Below are 26,496 nucleotides of genomic sequence, written 5' to 3'. Positions count from 1 at the left end.
GTCAATGTTAGCCACTAAAGAGTAAGTAATTTTGTAAAGATAATAACAACCTCCCTTGTTACTGTAGAGAAACTCCAGAGAAGAACTAGCAAATATCCTAAATGGCTGTTAGAGTACCCTTGTCTAGGGAAACCTAGTGTTCTCTCTCAAGATTTAAAAAGATGAGCTTATATGACTCAAGCAGAGAACTACACTTTTTACATTTACGTATCAATTACCTGAATCCCTACCTAGACTAGCAAACACACAATCAGAATTCTTCCTCAGCAGCTCAAACACATAAGTGAACAAAAAGGGAACACAAAAATGAAGCAAAATTTCTTTCCAACTGACAAGAACATAGAGTACCTAACTATTGTCAGTGTATGTCACAAAAGTGTGATTTGACTTTCTGTCCATTATTATTAGGGGATTTGGATTTTTGTTTGATCCCAAACCAGTAAGATAAACCCTCAAATTCAAGTATATTGGAAGTTCCAGATTTTGTTTCAGAATATACTGTTTTCAAGCTGATCTGCTTAAAGCATCACCAGTTTAGCTGTGAGTAGCAATTAAGTTGACAGAGATTATCTACATTTCAAGGTTTCCAGGATCATCTCTGTCGATTAGCCTTGCCATTCTGATACACCATGGCTTCCAGACTCTGAAATATCTTCTCAGGCTTGCCCTGTTCTGAGCACGACTGGCTTCCCAAGCTGAAGAACAGCTTGGGAGAAGAACTACTACCTGAAAGGAGGCTGAGGCAAAGTGAGGGTCAGCCTCTTCTCCCAGGCAACAGCTACTGGACAAGAGGTGATGGCCTCAAGTTGGGCCAGGGGAAGATCAGGATGGGTACTAGGAAGAATTTCTTCACAGAAAGAGTGGTCAGGCAATAGCACAGGCTGCCCAGGGGGGTGGCGGAGTCACTGTGCTTAGAGGTGTTCAAGAAACAAATAGATGTGGTACTTATGGACGTGGTCATGGTTTAGCAGGTAATATTGGTGTTAAGTGGACAGTTGATTATAGAGATCTTTTCCAAACTTCATGATTCTATGATACTCAGGATGTTTGAAGTAATTTCCTCAGAAAGACTTAGTGACTAAGAAGCTGTGTGACTCAGCTTATTTTGAAGATGGAGGAGAAACATAGCAGGTAAGTCTGTGTTTCAACAGAAGATTAATGAAAAGCATTTTGGTAAACAAACAAAATAAATCATTAATAAGACTAATAGGATCAGAATTTCTTTCCTCATTAGCCTACTTATATTTCTCCAGCCTGTTTCTCAGACTCGACTTCCTAGATAATTTTTCTCCTGTTACACAGCTATTCACATTTGATATGTCACAGGCTCTTCAATATGTAGTAGCTATTAAATACATGAAATAATAATAATAAAAAAATAACAACAAACCTCTGGTTTTCTGAACTGCATTCCATAACAGATGACTATAACAAGAAGGAAAAATAGAATAAAATTGTTTTGCCAGGAGAAAACAGGACTTATGACACTATCATAAATAAATTGAAAAAAGTATTCCAAACAGTAAAAACAATTAGTAATCTTACCTCACTCATTTCTTGCAAGGTTTTGTTGAGCTCTGATATTCTGTAACATAAAAAGTTACAATCATAGAGGATTTCTAATTATGTTCCTAAAGACAACTACAGAGGTATTATGAAAGGAACAAGCAATTTCCAAGAAAAAAATCTTTTTTAAAAACTACAACAGTTCTAATATTGTACAAACACTTTAAAAAGATTGAACATGTAAAAAATTCCCTTTTATTAGTCACTTTGCAAACTACATTTAAAACTGGCACCACAGATTTTAACATCAATCCACATACTTATAACCTATTTAAAAGAGCAGAAGATAGATCTTAATGTTCCTTTTGGCAAGCAAGCATTTAGAACAAAATTCTGAACTCACACTGAAAGCAAATCAGTAGGAGTTATGGCTTTCTAAAAAAAAAAATTGTTGATTTTCAAGGGGAGGTTTTGGAATAGCAACAAACAAACTCTCTGGAAAGCAGTATGAATATTAAGCATGCAGAAAGGTAAGTAGAATCACAGCTGTGGGACACAACCTAGACAAACACTTCGATGCCTCTGGAAAGAGGGAAGTGCACATCTTAGAAAGACTGTGAAAGAAAAGGTTATACTGAAATAAACATCGATATGACTCCATGAATCAGAAAAGCCTAGAGCCATAGAAGTTCCCTTAGTAAAATTTCCTAAAGAGACAGACTAAAATGCTGAAATTATGACAACCATTTATTCATGAAGAGCAACAGTCAAACTGACATTCTCAATAATCCACAGTTCACATTCTCAGGTATTGTTACTATTGTCTTAATCATCATTATTATCATTACTATTATTAAGATCATCAGCATATAAACAACAAGGCATTCAGGCCTTGTTAAACCCTGATGAAACTCAAGAATCTGAAATGTAATCAGCAAATGTACCATTTCTTTAACCAAACCCTAGTGGTACATAAAGCAAAATGAAGACTATTTTAATTAATAGAAACTTCATGTTAAAGAAAAATAGTTCACATTTCCTGACATTTTTAAATTATCAAGTACAGGAATAATGCAAAGTGAAGAGCCTACTAATTACATGAACGGTCTTAATGTTTTTGACATATGGCAAAGATTTCAATCCTTATTCAAGCTTACCTCAGTTCTTGTAGGGTTGAGGCTGTAATTGGAATAAAGCTTGAAACTTGATTGTCAATAGTTTTGTTATTAATCTGTTAGAAAGAAAGATACCAATGCTAAATAAAACATGTGAACTTTAGCATTAGAAGAAACTTACACTCATCTCACACATTTCAACAGAAACACATTTGAAAAGCCCAAAGAAAATCAGCAAACTTTCTCATGAATACACTTCAATTGATATTTATCATACCTGTGTTGTCACAACTTAAGGAATTCCTTCATCTAGAATATACCTAATTTAAGGATTTAACTTGTAAAAAATAAAGGAGAGGACAGTTACCTCACCACACATCATGCTGGAAAAACAGGAAGTTGTCTGCAGTACCAATCTTAGACCAGAAACTGAACAAACTTTCAACTACAGTGATAGTGCAGCAATTGGACAAGCTACATAGTGCTGTAACACAGTCTCCCAGTAGAATCCTGGGAGTTAGAGTCTAGAACTGAGGTGAAGCACATGTTAAATGAGATTTAAATATATCCAGCTATATCTAGGCTGGAGAGAGTACAAAGGTTGATCTAAAAGTCCTTTATAGACCTGCATTCTTACACTCTGTTTTCCACGATTACCTGTTATTTCTACATTTAAAGCAGCGAGCATCTTGATGAAAACATCATCTAACACTTATGGTATTCACATTACCATAGAAACATTCTGTTAAAAAGTAAAACAGTTTCCAGAGACAGGAATCTACTTTTTCTAATAGCTGTGGGGATAACGTTCAATACAGCAGGATGGTTTCAGGAGACGTTATCACTATGAAAACACAATGCAATACAGATGTGACTCTTGCTTTTGAGATACTGGGGCCTACCCCTGCCCAAACTCAATGCTCAATTGAGTTGCAGTGGCTCTCTGTGGTGACTCTGCTGACAACCATCAGGCTTGCAAAGACTGGCACGTAAAACTGCAGACTGAGTGTAAATACAGATGTATAGGAGAAAGGTACAAGGAACCATTAACAAGCTCATGACCCCTTTGTTTCCCATCTGCAACAATCAAATATTCTTAACCTGCCACACAGAATGATGCCCTATTTCAGAGTGTCTCAACATGGATTATTAGTTTCAGGGCACAATCTAACCTAAGCTATGCTCAAACTGTCAATATCTAATGACACTAGCTTCATCAAGTGCCTAAATTCATCTCCAAAGAATTTAGACTTGTAGCTAGGCAGTTCAGCCCTCTCTCCGTACTTCCCAGGGTTACCTCCCTCTTTTCAGTGGTTAAAGAGAGAATAACAGCCCTTGCTATAGTAAGTTTACTTTCTTACACTTAAAAACAAGTGTTGTGTGTCTAAATTTTAAGAGAAAATATTACAGTAAGTAAATTAAACCAGAAATACCATAATAAGAATCATGTTAGGGTTTTAAGCATCTTACGCATTTTAGGCACAGATAAATAAACTGATTTCAACCTTCCTTTTCAAAAGGTTTTACAAGAGAGAATACTTACTACTTCTATATTTAGTGATGTGTTATTTTCTTTTCTTGAATGAAATTCTACCTCGCCCACATAGAACACTAAAACCAAAATGCAAAAATGTGTAAGAAAATAAAAACTTAACATGGTGTAACTTTGTTATGTAAAATAATTTGAGAATTAAGAAAACATCAACACAGTCTTGTGTTAGAATGCAAGGGAAATAAGAGCACTTAAAATAGCTTTTCTGAATATCCACTGTTTCTGCGATTGTTCTTCCATCTCTTCCCTCCCTATTTCCGCAAATAAACTAGACTTACACCAGTCTCATAACTTCATTGTTCTCTGTATTTTTTTGAGTTTTTACAGTAATACCTCTAAACAATATTTCAACGTCTGTTCCTGACACAGAATTACATTCAATAAAACAGACACTAATAACATACTACTTTATTGTTTTCCCAGTTCTGTAATTCTTAACGTCAGATGCACATACTTTGATAAGAAATCAAGGATCAAAAACACTACATATTGAACAGTACTTTTAAGTTAAAGAGCACATTTTAATTTATTTTTTTTAAGCTGCACACAATCTCTCTAAATTAGCAAGACAATTTATTGCAGAGGTAGCTTTTATATGGCAACTAAAGGTTGTCTCATTACACAGAGAACAGTTCGGCATGACTTTTGTAAGAAGAAAGGAAAATCGCTGACCTGAGTAATTACAAACAGATGATACGTTGCATAAAATGGTTTCTCCAGCTATATTTTGGAGGGAAAAAAAAAGCTAGTGAGTAAAAGAGCTGCACTTAAACCCAGTACTGACAGATACATTTACATTTAAAACAAGAAAATGATTGTAAAGTTTTTTACATTTCACACACCATCTAGGCTATGCTTCTCTTGGGCACTTACCATGACATTACCTAAGTACCTAGTACTCAAAGTGAGACACACTGACTTTATTGATTAATTCTGAGTATCTTCTGTAACTGTGACCACAGATCGATGTACAAGTGGTCTCTGTTGTTGTTTTTTGTTTGTTTGTTTTAAGTCAGTTTGGTGACTGTACACAGTTGTATCTATGACAATATGCAACGTAAGTTATTAATACATAAGACTGTACTCTAGTAGGAAAGCACATCTGCTTTTTAGTAGTTTTTTGTTGCGTGGTTATTTTCCAAAATTAATGTTATCATTACCTAGTAGCAAATGAGATGAAAAAATTTTCTATCCCTTTTCACTTTTACTGTTTCGGTAGTCCAAATATTTGCTTATTACAACTTAATATTCATCGGTTTTATCACCGTCAACAATCATCAGAAGGTATGGATTGTGAGCAGCACGCAATATTCAAAACATTAGAAAAAGTTATTAACAACATAAATGTGCCTTCCATTTTGTGCTGGGAGCTGTCACTGAAGCAGTAATGAAAAATTGTATCAACACTTTTATTTAAAAATCCATAATGAAATAAAATATTCACAAGTAACTAAATTTGCCAAAATTAATTACATGAAAGACAGTACCATTTATAAAAATCCAACACACAAAACAAGCACCACAAAAAATAAGCAGCAAGGTCAATTTGATTTTGTTTACAACTACTTATTTGTGTGCCACAAATAAGTCTTTCTTAGGATCTCTACAAGCCACCAAAATGCACAAAATTATTCAGGTACCTGCAGGTAAAAGAGCGATCAAAAATTGCTACTGCTTCCAACCCCCAAGATCACTGGATAACATAGCTGCAAACTTCTTGCAGGCCATCTTCATACTGTCAAATTATCTAGCTAGTATGGCTCCAAGTCAACTGTTTTACCACTTACTCTGTCTCAGTGTAAATACATTCCAGCTTATCTCAGCATACTCCTACAGACTGGATCTGCCCTGAGAACATCATGTCTGGGTTCAGATTGCTCCAATCTACTTAAAAGCATGAAGATGTTTTTTGTTAATAGAACACACAGGTCCTGAAACTTTCTTGTATCTTTGTGACTTTTCACATTGCTGTTCTGATTGACAGAATAACCAAACCTCTCTATGTGTGGCTGTCTAGGCAAGCACAAGTAATTCTAAGAAACATTAAAGAGAGTCACTGGTGATATATGAATCCTACCTGGTGTTATAGTGGAGTAATAGTCAGTGATGTCAGGAGTTTCTGTTTAAAAGAAAAATAAAATTAAGTTTTCACATTTTTATTTCAAAAGACCATGAAATGTGAGTGATAAGAAGGTTCCCAGTTTCCACTTTAGTCTGTCTTCCCAGAAGTGTAAATACATGACCATTTATAAGGGAATTAAGTTATTTTCCCCATGGGACAAGAAAAAAAAAACAGCATTGAGTGAGATCCACCCAATCAGACGTTTATGTCCCCATTTGAGTCAGTTATTCTAGCCTCCCTATTATTTTCAGCTGAGAAAGTGGTTCTTTTAAGGCATGATGCCCCAGCTGGATGTGGCTCTGGGCAGCCTTGTCTAGTGGCTGGCGACCCTGCACATAGCAGGGGGGTTGAAATTAGATGATCACTCCTTGTCTTCAAATGGACATATCAGGAAACAAGGCGCAGCAAATTCTCCCAATGGAAACTTACTGATGCTATTTGGCAACTAATTGCAAGAACATATATAATTTAAGTGTTTTTAAGGAATCCTGTAGAGATTTGAGTTTTGTAAAATACTATCATGAAGTATAAAAAACATTCCATCTATGGATGTATCAGAAACTTCTATACCTGCTTAAAATAAATTTGCCCAATCTGGGGTTCTGTATACAATGCAACGTTCTACATAAAAAAGTTAAACAGCTTTCTGTTAGTGCAATGCATTTTGAAGCCCTACCACCTGTGGACACTTAAAATACAGACTGAAGACAAATGCATTTTAAGACAGTTTAAGAAAAGAATTTGGACTAAACAAGTGTCAATTAAAAAAAAAAACATTAAAAAGCAAACTTTCATGAATGCAACACATTTCCCTTCAAATGTGACTGCCCTCACGCTAATTCTCACCTGTACTTTCTGCAGTATCATCTGAAGTCATCTCTGAAGAAGAAAAGTCAGTGGCATTAAAAACAATAAAAATAAAATAAAAACCTAAACAACTAAAAAATCTAAAAAAAAATATCTAAATCTAACTAAATCTAAATAAGAAAAGCATAAATAAAATCTTGCCTGAGAGAATAATAGGATAGGTGATAAAAGTAACAATAGAGGATTCTGGAAAAAAAGGAAAAGAAAAAAGATATTAATGTAGTGTTTTATTTCTATGTATTTTGGAGAAAGAAGCAGCATGTAACACTTCCATCAGGAACTGAATTTTAAAGATCTAAATTGCCTTTTAGGATCAACTTTTGTGCCTGTTACAAACTGTTAGCATTAATTTGACCATTTGAATAAGTATATGAATGCAAGAAGCTGGTAACAGAGTTCCTTGAGATAACTTCCTTTTATTGGCTTCATTCTTTTGGAAGAGGCAGATCAGTTTTGTGTATCTAATTCCTCAGCCCAAAGGTGCCTTTCCTGCATGAACTCACAACAGTTAGAAGCAGGGATGACACACTGGGAAAACTGTCTCCAAGGAAGCTATTTTTGCAGAAACCACATATAAATACAATAGAGTGAGGTGATAAATATTTTTAAGTGAAGGGGAAAAGGGAAAGGAGGAAGAAGGAAGGAAATAAGGAGAACAGAAGAAAATTTAATGATTGCTCGAGATGTGCTTAGAAAGCAGATTTTAAGTGTCAGTGCAGGAATATAAAGTGGTTCAAGGATCACTTTGATCACTCCAGTAAGACAACTGAGTGACTTTTTAAAAACAGAGTTGTTTCATAACAGCTGAAAATTATGCTTTCCAAACTTCCTTGCTAAAAGCATCACTGCCATTGCTAGAAACAACACCTTAAGTATAATTAAAAAATATATATGACTATCTGTCTGCATAGAGATAGCTGTGCATCAAGAAAATCAATCTGCTTGGAAGGAGAAAGGAAGCTTTTCTTTTTATTTATTTCTATGGGATTAGCCATTCTGAGGCTTTTCAGGTGTGCCCTGTTAACACCATACCAGAATAAAAGCTAAGCATATTTAGTTCTTAAGTGACAGTCCTGAAGACAACTTATTTTCAACAGCAAGTAAAAAAGCAGCCAAAACACGAGGAATCCAAGTGAAAACTAAACGTTGACTTCATCTGCATTATTTGGATTGATACTACAAATACTGAATTGGCTGTAGATGTTAAACATGAATCGTTCCTAGGAAATGATTATATCTGTAAAAGAACAAAAGTGTGTGTGTTTGTGTCTATTGTGTCTTTTCTCTAGAGCACAATATATCAAGCATGCTTCAAGGAAGAAGGTAATGGACTCTTCCCATTTATGTATAGTCTTTGTTATATTCCACAGTATTTTCCTTCTAAAAATGTTTTCATGATGACGTTCTTCACCTCTGGTCCTGAAAGTTAAATGACGTACACACGTCTTCTAGAGTGGGAAGAGACGTATGGGAGCTTTTCTCATTACAGCGCTCCCCCCCCCGCCATCTCTGCAACTGTTCACTGGACAAAAGGCTTTTCATCAAGCAACTTGCATCTACTCCGACCCCAATCATCACTGACAAAAACCATGAGCAATCCAATAAGGTCTGCTATTTCAATACAAAGTAGAATGAAGCAAATAAAGACAAAAAGTAATAATAAAAAAGACAACGCTACATGTTGGAATTCATTTGCACTACTTTTCTGCGTTACCTCAGATAAAAGCAGAAAGAGACTTATCTAACAGGAAATAACAGACACTGTAGCAATCAGTAAAGTCTTGATTTCCTTACCAGAAATGGTTGTTGCAGTTGATGCTTCTGAATGTGCAATTTTTGTTTAAGACAGAAAAAAAAAAAGAGAAAAAAAAAACCAACAGGATCACAGATTAGTAAACAGATACAGTAAATCAGACACATACATAACCATTCTCAGCAGCCTTTCCTTACATTCCCAACAGTTAATTGTGTTCACCAGAAGAGGGCAACACCTGCTTGTCAGAACAAACCCAGGTTGGAAAAAGGATAGACATAAAAATCTCTGACAAAATAAATTCATACACATTTGAAGTTTAAATAAAATTCAACTAAAGATTATTTCTTTTCAATAAATAGTGGACAGTTTGCATTGTGTAACATTAAGATAATATAATCCTTGTCCCAGGATGCACAAAAAAATACAGCTAGCCTGAAAGCCACATGCCTACCCGGAGTGTCTTGCTAATTTTGGGAATGGGAATGAAATGTATAAGGCTGCACATGGGTTATTAGGAACTCTTCGCATGACAACACTGAGACTTCCTATTTAAAATTAATCCCATACACAACCATTCTCCTTTCAGTCCTGAAAAAAGCAGCATCACAAAACACTACTTTGTTCCAAGTTTGAACCTCTGATGTTGATAGAAGTCAGCCAATTATTTATATAGCAAACACTAGCTACTACAACTTTGATGTTGTCAGAGTGAACATTTGGATCAAAAAGAAATTAGGTAATTTGATATCTGGCGCACGACTTCAAAGCTCTTTCATTCACTGAATAATTTTTGAGAGTGCCATAGGAAAGTAAAACCAGAGTTGTCAGAAATATGAAGAACAGCTGACTACAAATATGCAACGTTATTTTTTAAAAAATACAACTGTTTCAACATTTTGTCCCCAGACTCAAAAGTTGTCCTATAATTTAATTGCAATGTGCTACTTATACCGTAAAGCCTTTCCTATTATTGTGGAAGAGTTAAATCAGAGACAGTGAAAGTCTCTACAACAAACAAAAACAGATTTTCTTGTTTAACATAGCAAACAAGGAGCTTCTGAGATGCTAATCACTCAGGTGATTCCTTGCTCAGACTATTCTTCCTTACTGAAAACTAGTAATAGCTGCTTTCAGAGGGATAAATTTAAATACAACCTCTGCAATGGAAGGAGAATTGCAGTGACTCTATGTTCATTTTCTCTGGGAAATCACCAATGCTATTTGCACGATGTAATACAAAATAAGCAAAAGGGTGATCTGGATAATTAATTTGGATAAATAATCTGGATAATTAATTAATTTACATATTCTTAAGTAACTCCATGAATTAAAAAGTAACAGTGATAATGTTTTCTGAAATGCCAGAATGATGAGAAAAAAAAGACAGAGAACCTTCATACAGTTTTCTAGGAGATAATTTTTTACATATATTTACACACAGAGATACACTTTTTAACACAAGCATTTTAGATAAGCTGCTATGCTTTTAAAAGATCATGTTGCGATGTCAAAACCTTCATTTTGTGAAAATAAATCGTTTGGATAGTACTTGAAGTTTTTTTTTACACTAGAACTTAAAAAATGAATTTGCAGAAACTGAAACAGGCCTACTAGATAGGCTGGTATTTCACCTTCCTTCAGTCAGCGTGACTAACACTGCTGGTTTTCTTCTTACAAATCAATGCTCACCTGCAGGTCTGGTGGTTTCTTCCGTAACTGGCAAAAAAAAATAGCAACAATTAGGTGACAGAGCTAAGTCTAGAGATTTTTGCTACAGAAAGCAAAATTAAATTAAAGATAATATGTCTCTCCTCAAAAAAACAAACGCAAACCAACAATGACAAAAAAATAATACAAGACAACTTAAGAAACACAACATAGCCAAATCCAAGCAGACATTTAGCATATTCATTCTTTCTAAGAATTCATTGGCCAGGCTTTAAAATTACAGTTTGGTCTTAATAGTTAACAGTTAGATCATTAGAGAATACTTTTACTTAGTTAAGCAGGTCTTTGAGCTGCAGAAGAAGAACTAAAATCCCTCAGCTGTCTCCTATCGTTCTATTTGGAAGATAAAATTTTCCTGCTCAGGACAGAGAAAGCACAGAGAAAAACATCTCAGGACTGATGATGTGTTCAACCTGCTCTCATTAGGCTTAGCCCCTCCTGAGAGGAGTCTCTAAAATGGACACTTCTAAATGTCAGAGAAAGATAAAGTGAAAATGTCACGTTCTCCTTTGACACCACTCATCTATTTCCTAGTTCATTCTTACGTAGTGATGCCCTTTTAGCACGTTTGGGAACCTGCTAACCTTCTGCCATTAAACCAAATCTCTGACTTAAATTCAAGCTGGCTTGCAAAACTCCTTTGTACCCATTTCTTTTTCTTCTTTTTTCTTTTTTTTTACCTTGGTTTTTCGCTTCTGTATTTATGGAAGTCACAGATTAGTCTGTGAGTTTTCCCACTGCCTTTCCACTTCCAGTGTCTTTGGAAATCTTTTCAGCACATTTGCTTGAGTAAAAACAAAGCAGAGCAAATAGCAAATGTACAAAAATGTAACAGCTATGCACAACTGTGCCTTGATAAAGCCTTTTTTTTTTTTTTTTTTGTAAATTGTGGGGAAATAAAATACTGGTGAATTATTCACAAAATGAGTTTTTACTAACCCAGTAAGAAGCAAAGAAATAAAGAAAGCAGGGAGTGGGAGAGGTAGGTAAGACAGAAATGCTATATTCCAAACTCATTCATGAAGTGCATAGAATATACTTTGAGAGTACATCTACATCATGTAGATGCTCACACGTCCTAGAGCCACACTACCAAAGAGCATCTAAACAAGAAGTAGGCAGACCATGCTGCTAGAACTGACGTGGATCTGATAGACCTGTCCCACACAACATCACAGCATCTAAACTGGAGAGACACAGATTTGATGGACAGACCACTTTGTGAATAAGGAACTGGTTGGATGGTCACAATCAGAGAGTTGTAGACAACAGTACAATGTCCAGGTGGAGACCAGTAACAAATGGCAACCCTCACGAGACTGTATCGGCACAGGTACTATTTTACATTCTCATCAGCAACATGGACAGAAAGAACGACTGAACTCTCTGTTTACAGATGATGCCAAGCTGGTGTGGTCGATATACTGGAGGAAGTAATACCATCCAAAAGGACTGTGACATGCTTGAGAGGTGAGCCCGTGCAAACCTCATGAAGTTCAACAATGCCAAGTGCAAGGTCCTGCACCTGGGTTGTGGCCATCACAAACATGAATATAGACTGGATGATGAGTGGATTGGATTGAGAGCACCTCTACGTAGGACTACCAGTACCAGTACCAGTACCTAAAGGATCCTACTTGAAAAACGGAGAGGGACTCTTCATCAAGGAGTATAGTGGTAGGATGAAGGCTGAGGGCTTTAAACTAGAAGAGCACAGATTTATATTAGATGTTAGGAAGGAGTTATTTGCTCAGAGAGTGGTGAGGCACTGGAATAGGAAGAGATGCAATGTACAGATGGGCTCAATGACTGAGGTGTGGATATGACAATTGAAGCCACCAATCTTGTCTTAATTAATGGTTAGCACTTCATGCAAAAGCCCTTCCTTTCAACCAAAAAAGCCCTGGAGAAAATCAAATTTTCAAAAAGAACCCACTTCTTGAAGTACGCATCATCACACGGCAAAGGCCAGCACACAGTTTCTGCCCACCAAAAAAAAAAAACCTACCTGGAGAATCTGATCTTAAGGTCATTCTCAGATGCTCCTGAAGAGTCAGTTTAGACAAAATCACTATAGACAAACTGCTTCTCCCATCCTCTATACACCTTCAATCTGCTTTACGGATTTTGAGAATACAAGTACAATTTTGAGGCAGATAAGAAAAGCTGTCCAATTACATGTTTAGTACTGTAGGATAATCAGTAAGAAGACAGCAAATTCTAAAAACATCAAATGCTTTGCAGTTATAAATTCAGCGGCATGGGGAGCAAAATAAGCTAAACACAAGCCATGAACCTGGAGCTGGCAAATGCATCAAGTGATGGTGGCATGCATAGTCTGAGGGACTTCTCTTGGGTCATGTATCTAACCACAACTTCTCTTACAGCACCATATTAACATGCCTATTGTTGCTATAAATTATCTGTAAGGATAATTTATAAATAAAACGTGTTATAGAAAAAGGTGCAACACTAAGTTCACTAGCCAAGTATTTCATCAAAATCCCTTTGAATGCTAAAAGTTGGAGGAGAAGTAGCTGTGATCTATTGTTCAGTTTCACATACATGACCACTGTTCCTTTGTTGTACTTCGGAGTTAGAAAAGAATGTGCATATAGCCTATTTGGAGAAGAATTGAAGTCCAATCCAAAGTGTCCCTAAAGATGACATGTAAAAAGGTGTTCATAAATTCACCAAAAAGGTGTGCTAGTCATAAAACCACACAGAACATTAATTTTCCTTGGGTTGCTTTCTAAAATGAGAACAAGAAAATCCTTAAGCGCATGGAATTTGATTTTACTTACTTAGTGCATTTTTATCTGCAACACTGTTGGTCTAGGATCATCAAACCAACGCACTAAATAGTCTATCCCAAACAAGACATTCCATACTGTAGTGATACTTTTCTACATTTTCTGTAATAGGGAACATTTGCTGAGGATGCAAAAAGTTAAAACATAAATAACATTAAAAATAACAAAAATGTAAAAATATAAACAAAATAACATTATTCAGCATTATTCTTCGCTTTTGCTGCAAGAAAGACAGAAGGTCTTGTCCCTTGCACAAGAATCAGGTGTTTCTAAAGGAAAAGGCTTCTCCATTAAATGAGCACCAGTTTCTGTTACAAATACAAATCTCTAGAAACAAAAGCAGCAAGTCACTTGCTGTCTTCATATAACTTTGCACTGCTCTAACACAGATAGCTAAGACTGGGAATCGTACATGTACAGGCAGAGGAAACGGCTGGTATGAAACCACGTTAGCAACTCAAGCCATTGCTCCATTCCACAGCTATAGAAATTTTACCTGAGAACCAATCTTATTTGTGTTCTAAAAAGCTTTATTTCCCATGATGACTTTTTTGACAATGGGGATCGGCATAACTTTAGCATCTCTGCTCTTCTAGGAGACTAAATCCATTAATAACAGTACTCAAGGTGATGTTCACAAACTAACATAGCTCCGACAGCACTGAACCTGTGAGCATTAGGACCTGTGAGCTGTGTCTGTATGTCAGGCATTGTAGACAATTCCTGGAAAGAAGCACTTCAGGGCCATGTTCACAACAGCCAATAACCCCTAGTCCTTTTTGGAGATAAGTATTTACCCTTGGATTATAGGCCCCAGCTCTAATTGCCATGTAACAGCTCACCTCTGTTTCTTGAATTCTAACACCAGAGTTGCTTCTTTTCAAAACTGAAGAGGAAATTCACCTCTTAATGGAAAGTTTAGACAGAAAAAAAAAAAAAAGACTGATATTTTGTGCTATCTAGAAAATAGCCTTGTGCTTACAGCATTCCTTAGCATTAGAGATGGTAACTATCAATCTACTGGGATAGGACAGTCCCTGCATGTTCCATTCAAGCTGTTTGGGCAAACAAAGTAGAATTCAAAAATCAACTCAGTCAAAGGGAGAGAAAGGGAGAAAGCAGCTTTGTAACACAGTGGTCAAGATGGGAAGGGCAAGACTTGGGATCTGGTTCTCACACCAAGGGCACAGTTATTTATGGCATGCTTTTTGTTCAATAATTATTAGAAACGAGAAAGTCCTTAAAATATGCTCAGTGTACAATCATTCATCTACAAGAGGAATAACGAAAGTATCCTTTTCTTCTCCCTAACTCCAATCTAACTTAGGGTCAGTACACTCCCCTAAGTTTTTGGAAAGGCAACACCCTCTCTGATTCACCTGTCTTCAGGCAGCCCTTCCACCAGAAGTAAATCACTTTTTCCAGGGCGGAGGAGTGAGAAGCAGCTAGAACCTGGCTGCAGATAACAACATTTTGTAAGAACTAAGCTACTGGCAGCTGTTTCTTGCTCCCCTATCTCAGGGGAACAGTGTTATAGATGACTAATACTGTTTTACCTAATATTTTGTGATCTCCTTTAAATTTTTGCAGAAACCATCCACTGAGCAAACCCAAGACAGCAACTAGAGTGTTTTCTTGGGATAAGCAGAAAAAAGTTTGAACTGCCACGAACTGGATCCTCCACATAGACATCCATCCTGCCCCGTCTGCTGCACAGAGGAGCGGGGGATGGAACAGCACAAAGGGTCACATCTGCTGGCCTATGTCTCTCAGGGACCTTGATGAGAGAATGCAAGAGACAGTTTGTTCCAGTCAGATCCAGACGCAGAACAGGCAGGAAACACTAAACCTAGTCACCAGTAGAAGTACAGACTACACAAGACTACACAGGACTACAGGATGAGGGGAAATGGCTTCAAACTGGAAGAAGGTAGATTTAGACTAGGTATTAGGAAGAAATTCTTTGCTATGAGGGTGGTGAGACACTGGAACAGGTTGCCCAGTGAGGTTGTAGATGCCCCCTCCATGGAAGCATTCAAGGCCAGGCTGGATGGGGCTTTGAGCAACCTGGTCTAGAGGGAGGTGTCCCTGTCTATAGCAGGGGGGTTGGAACTAGGTGATCTTAAGGGTCCCTTCCAACCCAACCCACTCCATGACTTTATACATAATAGGCAGAGAACTGTACACTTATGTGTTCTGGGGCATAGATGGTAGAATTCTGAAATAATATGAAACAAAGTGCCTCAAATTACTCTTGCTTTAAATTAGAAGTGTGCCAAAAATGAGAACAGTTTGTTTTCATGTAGAGGCACCCTTAACCATGACACATCGTTCAAAGAGATCAAGAGCAGAATGCAAATGAAAGAATCCCAAGGGGCACCTTGGTGGCTAGGTAATAATGTCTCTGCATGCAGCAGGACTTGGCCAATACCACAGAATGGCTTTAGATAACCAAGACCACCTATTTCTGAGAAGATCAGTTCTGACTTACAAATACAAACAAACATACCATGAAAGTAGTAAAAACCAGATTTTTTTTAAGTAAGATGTGGTAGCAAACTATGCCGAAAGTTTTTCCATTAAAAAATTCAATTGATTCAGGCAGAGAAAGTGATTTGCATGGCAGATTTGAATCAGAAATGAGAAAGACAAAATGAATGTTTCAAATGGATATGTAGTATCATCTTGCAGCTTAAAAATTAAAACACTTCGCACTCAAATGTCAATTCCAGGCTGTAATTAATTCTCTACAAATCCTCTTCTAAATGTTATCAGAGGCAACAGTGCTCATGTATGCTGTTAGTCACCAGCACCATGTAGCAATGACCCTCCATTTGTATTCAGTGTTAGTAAGGTAATAGCTGCATGAAAATGCTTCTCATGAACTTGCTCCTAAACAAAACTGAGTAGCTTCAATAGTGAAACATCAAGTGCTAATATCCTACAGTCTTCTATTTACAGAAACAGACACCTAGAATAATGCATACAACTCTCATCCGTATTTTCTTTTAAGAGAATGGGTCCCACTAACATCTGAGAAACACTGACAAAGTGAATCATGCTATCATGGAAGGCATAAACAACAATAACATGTAAAAATCCACTCCAGTCATTCCACTGTAGACATACTGACTCATATTAACTTACAGTGCCAGTTAGATTTTGAGACACACTGGATAGGTTTGCAAGATGAAACTAGGCATGATCATAGTTTTACATTTTATGCCTCTCATGAAGTAAATCCTGCTCTCACTCTTAGGGGTGGAACTACGGAAGAAATGATGGAATATCACTGGTGATTGGACAGAAGCCAACGTAAGAAAACAGTGAATGTGCTTCTTCACATCAGGTTCTGTCACTTTGGCCAGTTCGCTTCAGTAACCTTAACAAAAAAATCAGGTGCATTGTTTTTAAACTTAGCTTCAATGTTACACAGGTTTTTATGGAAATTTGCTTACAAATACAGGTTTTGTCAAGCTGTTTGTACAAAGACATGCACTAGAGGCTGAGGTGAACCAAAACACCTCTTCCTTTGTAGGCTGATTTCCGAAACACTCCTTCTATTCATACCAAAGAAGACTGAGGCAATGAAAACAAAAAAAATGGGAGGTCAAAAATGCGTTCTGTTAATATGTACAAAGTAGAGTGGTACATGACTCATCAAACAGGCACTCCATAATTATGTATTCCACATCTTGCCCCACTCCCTTCAGATCTATTTATTTAAGAGCTTCCTTTAAGAGCTTCTAAAGGTTTCTATAGCATTGTGCCCTTATAATTCTTTAAAAATATATATATTGGCAAAAGTAACATCTTTTTACATCTTTAGCTTTCATAAATTGCTTGGTGAACATCATAATACAGACCAAAGTTTGGTACTCAACAGACTAGGATGTAGAGTGGATGAGTGGCAGCTACATTTCAATCTTCTGCCTGAAGAGATAAAGCCTTAGGACTCTGACTCTGCCATCAGAAGAGCACACAACTCAAGAAATCTTTAAAAGGGATTTCATGAGTCTAAATCACACTTCCTGTTGTTCATATCTCCAAAGTAGAACAGCCCACACTGAAGTTTTCCTAAATCTTGAGTATGCACACAGGGCACTGGTGAATTCCCATCAATATTAAATCACTTAGTTTCTACAAGTCTGGAAACCTCCTCCAGCAACAGCAGTAGCAGGTTCATCCACACAGGGATAGATTCAAGGGAAAGAAGGAACAACACCTTAATCTTGAAGACTGGACAAGACAGTCTAGAAAAATTAAAATGCCACCATCTAACACTGGATTGTATTCATGCAAAAAATGCAACTTAAGGAAATAGGCTCCGGACTTCTACTAAAAGTTAGGGCATCGATGCCACAAATGTGGTGACTGAGCTTTAGTTGCAGTGACATTATTTCTAATTATTCTGTAAATCATGTATTCTGCTTACTCCTTGAAACTTATAAAAGGTCATCTCTGTCATCTCTGTGCTCCTTGCATAAATGCACAGTGTAACAGTTTGGATATTTATATTTTAATTAAGAATGCTACTGTTTAATATGTAACTGAAATGATTAATGTTTAAACAGTAAATTTCTTCAGTTGTCAAGTTACCACTAAAGGTGACTTGCAAATATCCCATGCAAAAATTGACAACGGAAGAGCTTTCATCTTTGTATTCTTTTAAAGTCAGAGAATATTAGTTACTAGCATTTTCCTTGGATTATGCAAAAACAATAATGTCCACAATAACTGTCCACATTAAATTCTGTAGTTAAATAGGAATAATTAATCAAGTAATAAGAGCAATTACTCTTCGAATTTGGTGCATGGAAGAGTGAATACCTCCTTCTCACCTGTTTGGCCTATGTGAAATATTTATATCTGTTCAGCTTGCAAAAGATACACCAAGCAGATGGGACCCAAAAGTCCTCTTACTGAAAGCAGCAAAAGCTGCATCTTTAACTCAGACCTGAAAGTTATATATTGCTGTGCTCCCTGACTCCAAGAAACATCATTGGCCATCACAACACAAACTCGGAAGCAGTCAGATAGGTCCTTTCTTGCAAATCTTCAGATGCACAAGATGCTTAGCTACGGCAAAAGTAATACCCATTCACTTCTGGGAAGTAATGTACTTTGTTTACATTCAGCATATCTTTAAGTGTTAATCACATACGTAAATCTTAACACAATCAGGATTCTGGTCCTTATTAGATCTAACATGGTTAAGAAGCAACTAAACAAAATTCTGGTACTCTAAGTATTAGTATAAAACTAAAATCAAAAAACAGTGAATATAGTTAAGAAAAGGAATGCCAGAAGAAGGAGGTAAAGAAACAGAAGCTAATGATGTGACACTAGGTCACTCTAAACTTACTAATGGAGTGAGTCATTGCCTATGAGACACCAATTAGATAATGGCTTACATTGCACAAAGATCTTGAGAAATCACAGAAATCCTGGCAATCTTTGACTGAACATTTTACAAACAGCTGCTTCATGGGGGCACAAAACGCCAACCAGGTTATAACAAACTTCTTGTTACAAACTTGTCCTCCAGCACAATTACAGCTTCAGTGAAACACTTCCTTTTCACCGTTTGTGCGTACACAGGCAGTGTGGCCCTTTGCCAGTTACACTCTATGCAGATACAAAATCAGATCTTTCCAAGTGAACTAATCACCTTAAAAACTCTGGGCCATGGGCGTAATGCCATTTACTACAGTTGACAAAATGGATCCTACCCAAATTTCAGTTCTCTTTTACCTCAGCAGATAGGATATCAAAAGCTAGAAGGATTATTTTCTTAATTTAACTCCTTCTCAACTATACTAAAATTCAATTTCTCTGACAGTATAATTTTATTTTGTTCTGTTTTAAAGGTTTTTGGGGATCTTCTTCAGGTCAGAGCAGATCTTTGAGAAAGGTGTTAGAAACCATTTAGTCATTTTAATAAAGGAAGATATTACTGCTACAGAAACAAGAGTAAATTAGAGTCTCCAGTAATCTTTACAGATGTAGATGTAGCTAAAAATGGTATAGTGTGCCAGCAATGATGTGAAAATTTGCACACATTCAAGCCCAAGCCCAACAAATGTGCAAAACGAGGACCAGCAACGCTTTCCTCTGCATTTATTCACATAATATAAGGTATGTAAATTAATTAAGATGACATTAACAGAAAGCCCTAACACTCCAAGGATTTGGTTGGATGCACCCCACTCAAACTGCCATTACATGAGTAGCAGACAGACACAAAAGTTGGAGCAAGCTGGAAGTCTTTAAAAAGCAGAGCAGCAAACTTCTACATCTGCGTGAAAGCTAGCGAGAGCTGTAGATTCTCACCATCTCCATAAACAAATAAAAATGACCAACAGACAAAGACTTTCTAAAATACAGAGCAGAAAATGTCAGACATGTTACATCAACTTTTTGCAATAACGCTACTCGAAAAACAGGGAAGCAACGGTACTTACCACATGGCAAAGAGCTGTCCTCTTCTATTGTCTTATTGAACATCCAATCCTCCTTTCTCCAGCGTACAATACTACCATCTCTGCAGTGCTTAGCAAGATTTATATTTGCTTTATCCCACATTCTGAACATGTACAGCTCCCCAGTCATACCCTGGTTAGGTGATGTAGCTGTACCTGGCAGTTTTGAGCAGCCAAGTAAGAACTGCCCTTTTCCAGGGAGAGACATTTTTTCATTTAGTTTTTCGTTTGCTCTTTTTTTTCCATTTATGAATAACTTCACTTCCTTATCTTCACTTTTCCACTGGGTACATATTTGGTGCCAGATATTTTCTTGAAGCATCATCTCTGTCATATTTATTTGATTTCCAAACAACCAGATCCTCAAGTTACCATGATCTCCACTAAGTCCAAGGTCATGCTTATTTGCAGAGGGATTGCTGTTAGTTGCTTCTTGATTGTATACATACGCTGTCCAGGGACTACTGGAGGAATTTAGCTTGAGGTGCACGCAGACAGTGAATTCTTTCAAAGAAAGCAGAGAAATTCTTGGTGACATAATCCAAGGATCTTCACATTCAGTCTTAAAGACCGCTTTATATAGTCCTAGAAAATCCTCCTGACCTAAATAAAGAAAAGGTGATTTGCAAAATTACTTCCTTAAAATGATAATCTATATCTATGTTATACTTTCATATATTACTACTCCTATGAATTTACTCAGGAGAGTTCAAACCAACACATTATCAAAAAACTTTGATTCTTCCTATTTTGTTTGTTTGGGTGAGTGGGAAGACCAGCATATTTGGAGGCAGATAAAAAACCCTAGCTATTCAAGAAGGCTTTGACACAAAACTCATGCACAGCATAAAGTACGAACACATAGCTCCCTAACATAACACTCAACCTACAAGTGGGAGAAAAAAAGAGAATCAGGTTCTGGTTCCTATTCCCAAGACTGCACAGGTATTCTGCACTTATGATACTGGATAAGATAAAGACAGAGTTAGAAGAGACTATAATCCTTACTGCCTTCCCATCTACCACACTTACGTTCTGCATTTCTGAACAATGTTAGGCTTCTTCATTTATTATTTTTTTTTTAAACAAACAAAAGACTCAGATTCTCAAATCCTTTGCTGTATATTGGTTCAGCTTCATCAGGAAAGGTAAAAAACAGCCATACTACAGAAGAGAATGAGTTTGGGTAACTTTCAGGAAACATGGTTTGGAGTCACTGCTTAAATTTAAACCCCTCCATCTCCTATCCCATGTTCTCTACAAGGGCATTTACTTGCAAAGATATCTGATCTATGAATCTTACATTTACTTAGGCACAGAAATGGCAACCTGGAGTTTAACTGTGATGTAAACATAATTTGAGCTGAAAACAATAAATTTACTGGTAAAAGCAAGATTTTAGACTACTTCAAACTACTTCAAAAAGTAAAACAAGCAGGGTCATAGAATGCCTCAACTTGACCATAATTATTAAGTTCTTGTAGATGTCTCGATTCTTCCTCTGTTCCACAGGTACAGATTTTTGTGGCTGTAGATGTAGGCACTCTGAAGCAGAGATTGCATCTTACTTTGTGGGAAAAAAAGCACATTCCAATTGTATGATCATTATCAAGATTGCCTGCTCTATGATGCACCCACCCATCAGCAACAAAAATAAATCCAAACAAAAATAACTCCCATGGGACAAGTAATGGAGCTGTGGAAGAAGGAAACAGCATAGTAAATACTCACAAAGTTTAAGAGAATGCATTACTGATAGATTTTGGAAGGCATTACTTCATCAATATACATAGAGCTTTTACGTTCTACCCTATAGAAAAAGTAAGTGACTAACCATGATTGATCAGGGTTGGATAGCAAAAAAAGATTGGTCAATACACAAGTAATGTTTTTTCATTAATTCCCTTATGAAATGACAAATTTTGAGGCAACTTGAATCCAGTTTTTAAGGTACATCACAGTCACTGTTCTAGCTAGCTGTCAGGATCACAGCCAGCTCTTTGATCATCAGAGATGACACAGATTTGCTCAAATATTGTGTCTCTTGGCCACAGAGATGTCAGACTTCTTTTTCAGTAGGAACAAATGAAACACAGGAAGAAGTTCCTACTGTGGCAACTGTGGTACAGGCTACCACAGAATGGTTAAAACACAACATTTATTAATCAGTTTTCATGTAAACTCGCTGATAACTGCTCTTTTTGCTTACTATACCTTTGAAACTCCCCTTGTAATACTAATTAGCAGAATCTTGTAGGCATCTTTCACAACCTCAAATCATTCCTGAAGTTCAGCATCTATCACAGAGGTACTATACAAGGCTGCCAAGCAAAAAAAGAAACCTGAAGAGACTCAGGGTTCAGGCCAAATTAGATGAAATTCCTAATTAGCAGCCAGTGGATTTTCACAGCTTGGCACTGTAGAAGTAGAACATACATCCTAACAGCAAGCAACAGAACTAGTGCCCTCTGCTCCATCCTAAAGCATGAATTCACTCATTCAGTTTGGCCATTTGTCACGGTGCATGGGCAAAATCTAGCATACTCAGCTAAGAACTGACTTACTAAACAAAACAGCTCAGTAGATACAGTCATACGTCAACACTTGTAACATAGGCTCCTCTAAAGAAAAATAATTGCTCAAGTCTTTCACTATTAAATAGGAATAATGCTGAAGGTTTTGAAAGACCTGAAGAAGCTGCTATTCTTCACAGACTGTACGCCAGCAGTATATTTGCATGACTTACATGCCCTCCAAAATTCCTGTAAGGAATCTTGAGCCTACAGAGATAGTTGCAGTGGCTGGTGAAAGAAGGCTCCTGACAAAGACTCAAAACAGGAAGTCGCTGTTAATTATCCAGGATCCCTTTATATTTGAAAAATTAGAAGTCCATTTCTGAGCAGAAATGTTAATTAAAGCTTGCAGCAGACTTAATTTTGGAAGCAAACAAATTCTGACAGAAGCTTGATTTCATGCTAGGCATTTAATCAGGGTTTGTTATTAATTCACAACAGCGAATTAATTACAGCGCTGCAAAATCATAGGACATTCTTTATAGATGCTTGACACTAAGAAGCCACTGAGTTAGAAATTAATTATCAACATTATCTTGGCTAGGACTGCTAGATGTGTAGGTGGATGCAATATAAGCAGAAGCTAACATTGCTTCAAAAGCCCTGGAAATTCAGTTAATCATCATTTACTTTCTCTAGTACTGGTACTTCTGTGCTGCAGCCCACTCTTGTTCATAGAACCAAAGAGCTGGAACTGGCTGTCCTCTGACTGGGACATTCTGAGCTTACAGCTAGTTCCTTTGAGTACAAATAATACAAACTACATTTGGAAACCTGGCCAGTGAATATATTTTTTATTACCACAGCACAGAAAACAGCATAGGAGAAAGAATGCTCCAAACATCTGCAGAGTTAGAAAACTAAGCAAAAATCACAAGTTGGAGTCAAGAAAACTCCATACAGTAGAAACTGGGGACTAACTTCTGAGTGGCATTTGCTATATTCAAGCACTTAACCTCTTTCAGAAAGGCAAGTTGTTCTTTTTTAATATATTCTTACCACTACATGAGAGCCATGAAACTAGATGTAGTGCTAAAACTAAAAACATTCACTGAGGTGTGTTCTCTCAAGCAGTGAAAGAAATCCTGAAACGTATGTATATACTTTCAAACATTTAAAACACACTTTTTGAAAACAACAAGGTAATGCAGAAGTAAAAGAAAAATGTAATCTTTCTTCAAACAATTTCAGGCATTAAACTATCTCTGCAAGAAAGAGTCAGCCATAGATAATAAGAATTACACCTGTAAGATCCTTCCAGTTGATTGCAACTGCAATTTTCCTTACATTGCTGACATCTACTACATGAGTACAGTAGAACATTAATACAGTTGAGTGCCCTCTTCAATAAGAGTAATCGTGTGTTTATTCATACACATAATCTGTTTTTTAGCCAATAACAACAATAGTCATTAATTTCTATACAAGTGTTTACAATCTGTAACACATTTGGCCTGATACAGTCCGTAAAAATTACATCAAAATAATCTTAAATCTGGAGCTAATAGCTGTTTTTTATAAAAAGTTTAAAATAAACTTTCTACATGTGGACTGCTTGATTCTTCTGCATATCCTGGAATTCTCAAGCTAAGAACCGTTTCCTCCTTTTCAGTCACAGTTATATTTAGATAGATGGGGATAAACTCTGCCACATTATGCAGTGTCCTACATGTAGAAAAGAACACAGATAATTCTTATCTATTCACATTTCCTGGAAAGCATCTTAGTTGGGGAAAGAACTGAGCAGAGATGATGCTAATAATGCCAACAGCCTACAACAAAACAAAACAAAACTAACACCACCAACAAAATACTGTGGAATCAGAAATTGACTCTTGCATCAGTTTAGGTCTTCTTGAAGGATTACTGACACTTGCAAGTCATATATAGGTGAAAGAAAAAAATCCTTCTTTGCTTGCATTCTCAAAACTCTAGATGTAGCTGAATTGTTCTTGGCAAAATGTTTGGTCCATATTTTGGGCTGTTCTTTTTGCTTTTTAAAGTACCTAAGGTTAAAACTTGATCATTTTAGCAAGAGTTTTGTAATTAGAACCTCAAATTCTGCCTCAAAAGCTTCATTTTACAAAAACTACTACATTAGGAGAATTAGAATTAGTCTACTCTGTCAACAAATAAAACCTCCTTGCTAGGACAATGTCATTAAAAAGGCGTATTTATTAAGTGCATTTGATCTGCAAGAAACTCTCACCTTCTGGAGTACAACAATATGCCACAACACATGAAGGAACTTCAATAAATAACCATTATGTAAATGGCAAAAAACATCTCTAATTTTTTTTGTTTGTTTGTTTTTGTTTTTGTTTTTTGCTGTTCCATGCACAACACTAGCATGATTAGTGCATTATCAATACAAGAAGCTTTACAAACGACAAGCACTGTTATCTCTATCTGCTGAGGTCCGGCATAATGAGACCTGCACTTGTGAGCATCAAGAACAGTAATGAATGAAACACAAAGTTGCTGATCCTATTTTACTTCATATACAAACATCACCACGTTAGTTACTCCGTTTCTACTAGAATTGACAAGAACTTTAAGTTGTTTGATTCTTTTTCATTTACTGCTATAGAAAGAGCATACACTGTCAAATTCAAATACATGATTTCTGTTAACGTATTTCGCTCTTATTACGTTTTCCCTAGCAATATTCAGACTCACAGCCAAAATCAGCTGGTTTGTGTTTATAGGTGTACTATGTAAAATTAAAAGTATCTTAAAGTGTTCGTGTAAGAGCAGTATAAAACATTTAATGGGAGGTTCTGACAATAGTTACACCTCCAGTTAAAAAAAATAGCAGGAAAGTAATGTCCTGTTGTTATGTATCGTACTTACATTTTCTCCTCATCCACAGCCCAAAAGAAATTGCTACTGATGACTTTTTGTGGAAATAAATACTGTGAACTTAGAGCGTGCATATCCAAAATGATTACCAAATGTTCTAGTTCTTGGTCATGATAATTATTCCCTTTGATTTCAAGATGGCAGAAAGTTTCCTATTGTGAATATAATCAAAAGTCCTATTCATAAAGATTAATGCTGACCACTGGAATATCAACAGTAGACAAACTAGGAAAAACATGTCTTACCTCTGTCTGCTGCAGCCAAGAATAAATGAAATAGAAGGACTGGGAAAGCAATCCTGAATCGCAGTAAAATTTGCTGTATTCTGCCAACACAGCAGTGCTGTCTTTCCCAGGCAACCATTCTAGGAGAAAATAAATAAATACATAAATAAGTAAGTCATTGTAACTAGAAGAAACACAAGTGTGCAGATACTGTGACAAATGACGCTTCCAACCCAGATGTGTAAATTTTTCAGCCCTGTTTTACTACTGGTCATGTTCTGTACACAAATGCACTGTGGAGTATTGCCAAGTCACCCATAGCTGTTTGTTGGAGGAAAAAGGTAAACAAACATTCACGCTCTAATTCTCCAAAGACTCACAAATACATCAGGTCATGGCCACGAGTCCTTGCACAAGTAAAGCTTTAGAAGTTTATAAGGCAAACAAACATCAAAAGGCTCACAAACAAAACACAACACACAAGAGTGATAGCCTGGTGTGCTTTTCAAAAAGCTTTGTTAATCTCGGGAAGTAAATGGGAAGCACTTGTTTGGTCCCCTACCCACAGGTTCTATTAGCTGACATTTAATAGCAACATTGAGTACCTCTGATGAATAAACAAGACTTTGATTCCCAGTGCTCATCTCATTCTCAAGACAAAAAAGTTACTGCAAATTTCAACAAAAAAATAAAATGCAACAAGCCACCGTGCACAGATAGTTCTTAGGGAATATAATAGAAAACTGATTTCTCCACATCTCTTCCTAGCGATGGCTGTCTCAGGTGAATGGTAGGACATGGTGATGAAAAACAAACACGCTTCCTACTGTAAGATTTAACACCCCCCAAGAATTATACACTTTTATAATGAGAACATTGGGAGAAAACAAAACAAA

General features: G+C 36.6%; 1 protein-coding gene across 1 annotated transcript in view; it reads right to left on the bottom strand.

Moving 5' to 3' along the window:
* Positions 1 to 26,496, bottom strand: part of ADGRG2 (adhesion G protein-coupled receptor G2) — a 53,581-nt gene that overhangs the window by 17,480 nt on the left and 9,605 nt on the right. The window contains exons 2-13 of the mRNA XM_025146580.3: positions 25,622 to 25,740; positions 19,924 to 20,544; positions 10,608 to 10,634; positions 8,957 to 8,983; positions 7,304 to 7,348; positions 7,142 to 7,174; positions 6,251 to 6,292; positions 4,846 to 4,893; positions 4,165 to 4,232; positions 2,664 to 2,737; positions 1,546 to 1,585; positions 1,391 to 1,425 (exon numbers count right to left, since the gene is read on the bottom strand). Coding sequence (XP_025002348.2) covers positions 1,391 to 1,425; positions 1,546 to 1,585; positions 2,664 to 2,737; positions 4,165 to 4,232; positions 4,846 to 4,893; positions 6,251 to 6,292; positions 7,142 to 7,174; positions 7,304 to 7,348; positions 8,957 to 8,983; positions 10,608 to 10,634; positions 19,924 to 20,544; positions 25,622 to 25,739 — 1,178 coding nt within the window. The 5' untranslated portion in view covers position 25,740. The remainder of the gene's footprint in view (positions 1 to 1,390; positions 1,426 to 1,545; positions 1,586 to 2,663; positions 2,738 to 4,164; positions 4,233 to 4,845; positions 4,894 to 6,250; positions 6,293 to 7,141; positions 7,175 to 7,303; positions 7,349 to 8,956; positions 8,984 to 10,607; positions 10,635 to 19,923; positions 20,545 to 25,621; positions 25,741 to 26,496) is intronic.

This window comes from Gallus gallus, chromosome 1 (genome assembly GCF_016699485.2).
Source record: "Gallus gallus isolate bGalGal1 chromosome 1, bGalGal1.mat.broiler.GRCg7b, whole genome shotgun sequence".
Classification (NCBI taxonomy): domain Eukaryota; kingdom Metazoa; phylum Chordata; class Aves; order Galliformes; family Phasianidae; genus Gallus; species Gallus gallus.
The sequence above is the reverse complement of the archived record's forward strand: the minus strand, read 5'-3'. Positions and strand labels throughout refer to the sequence as shown.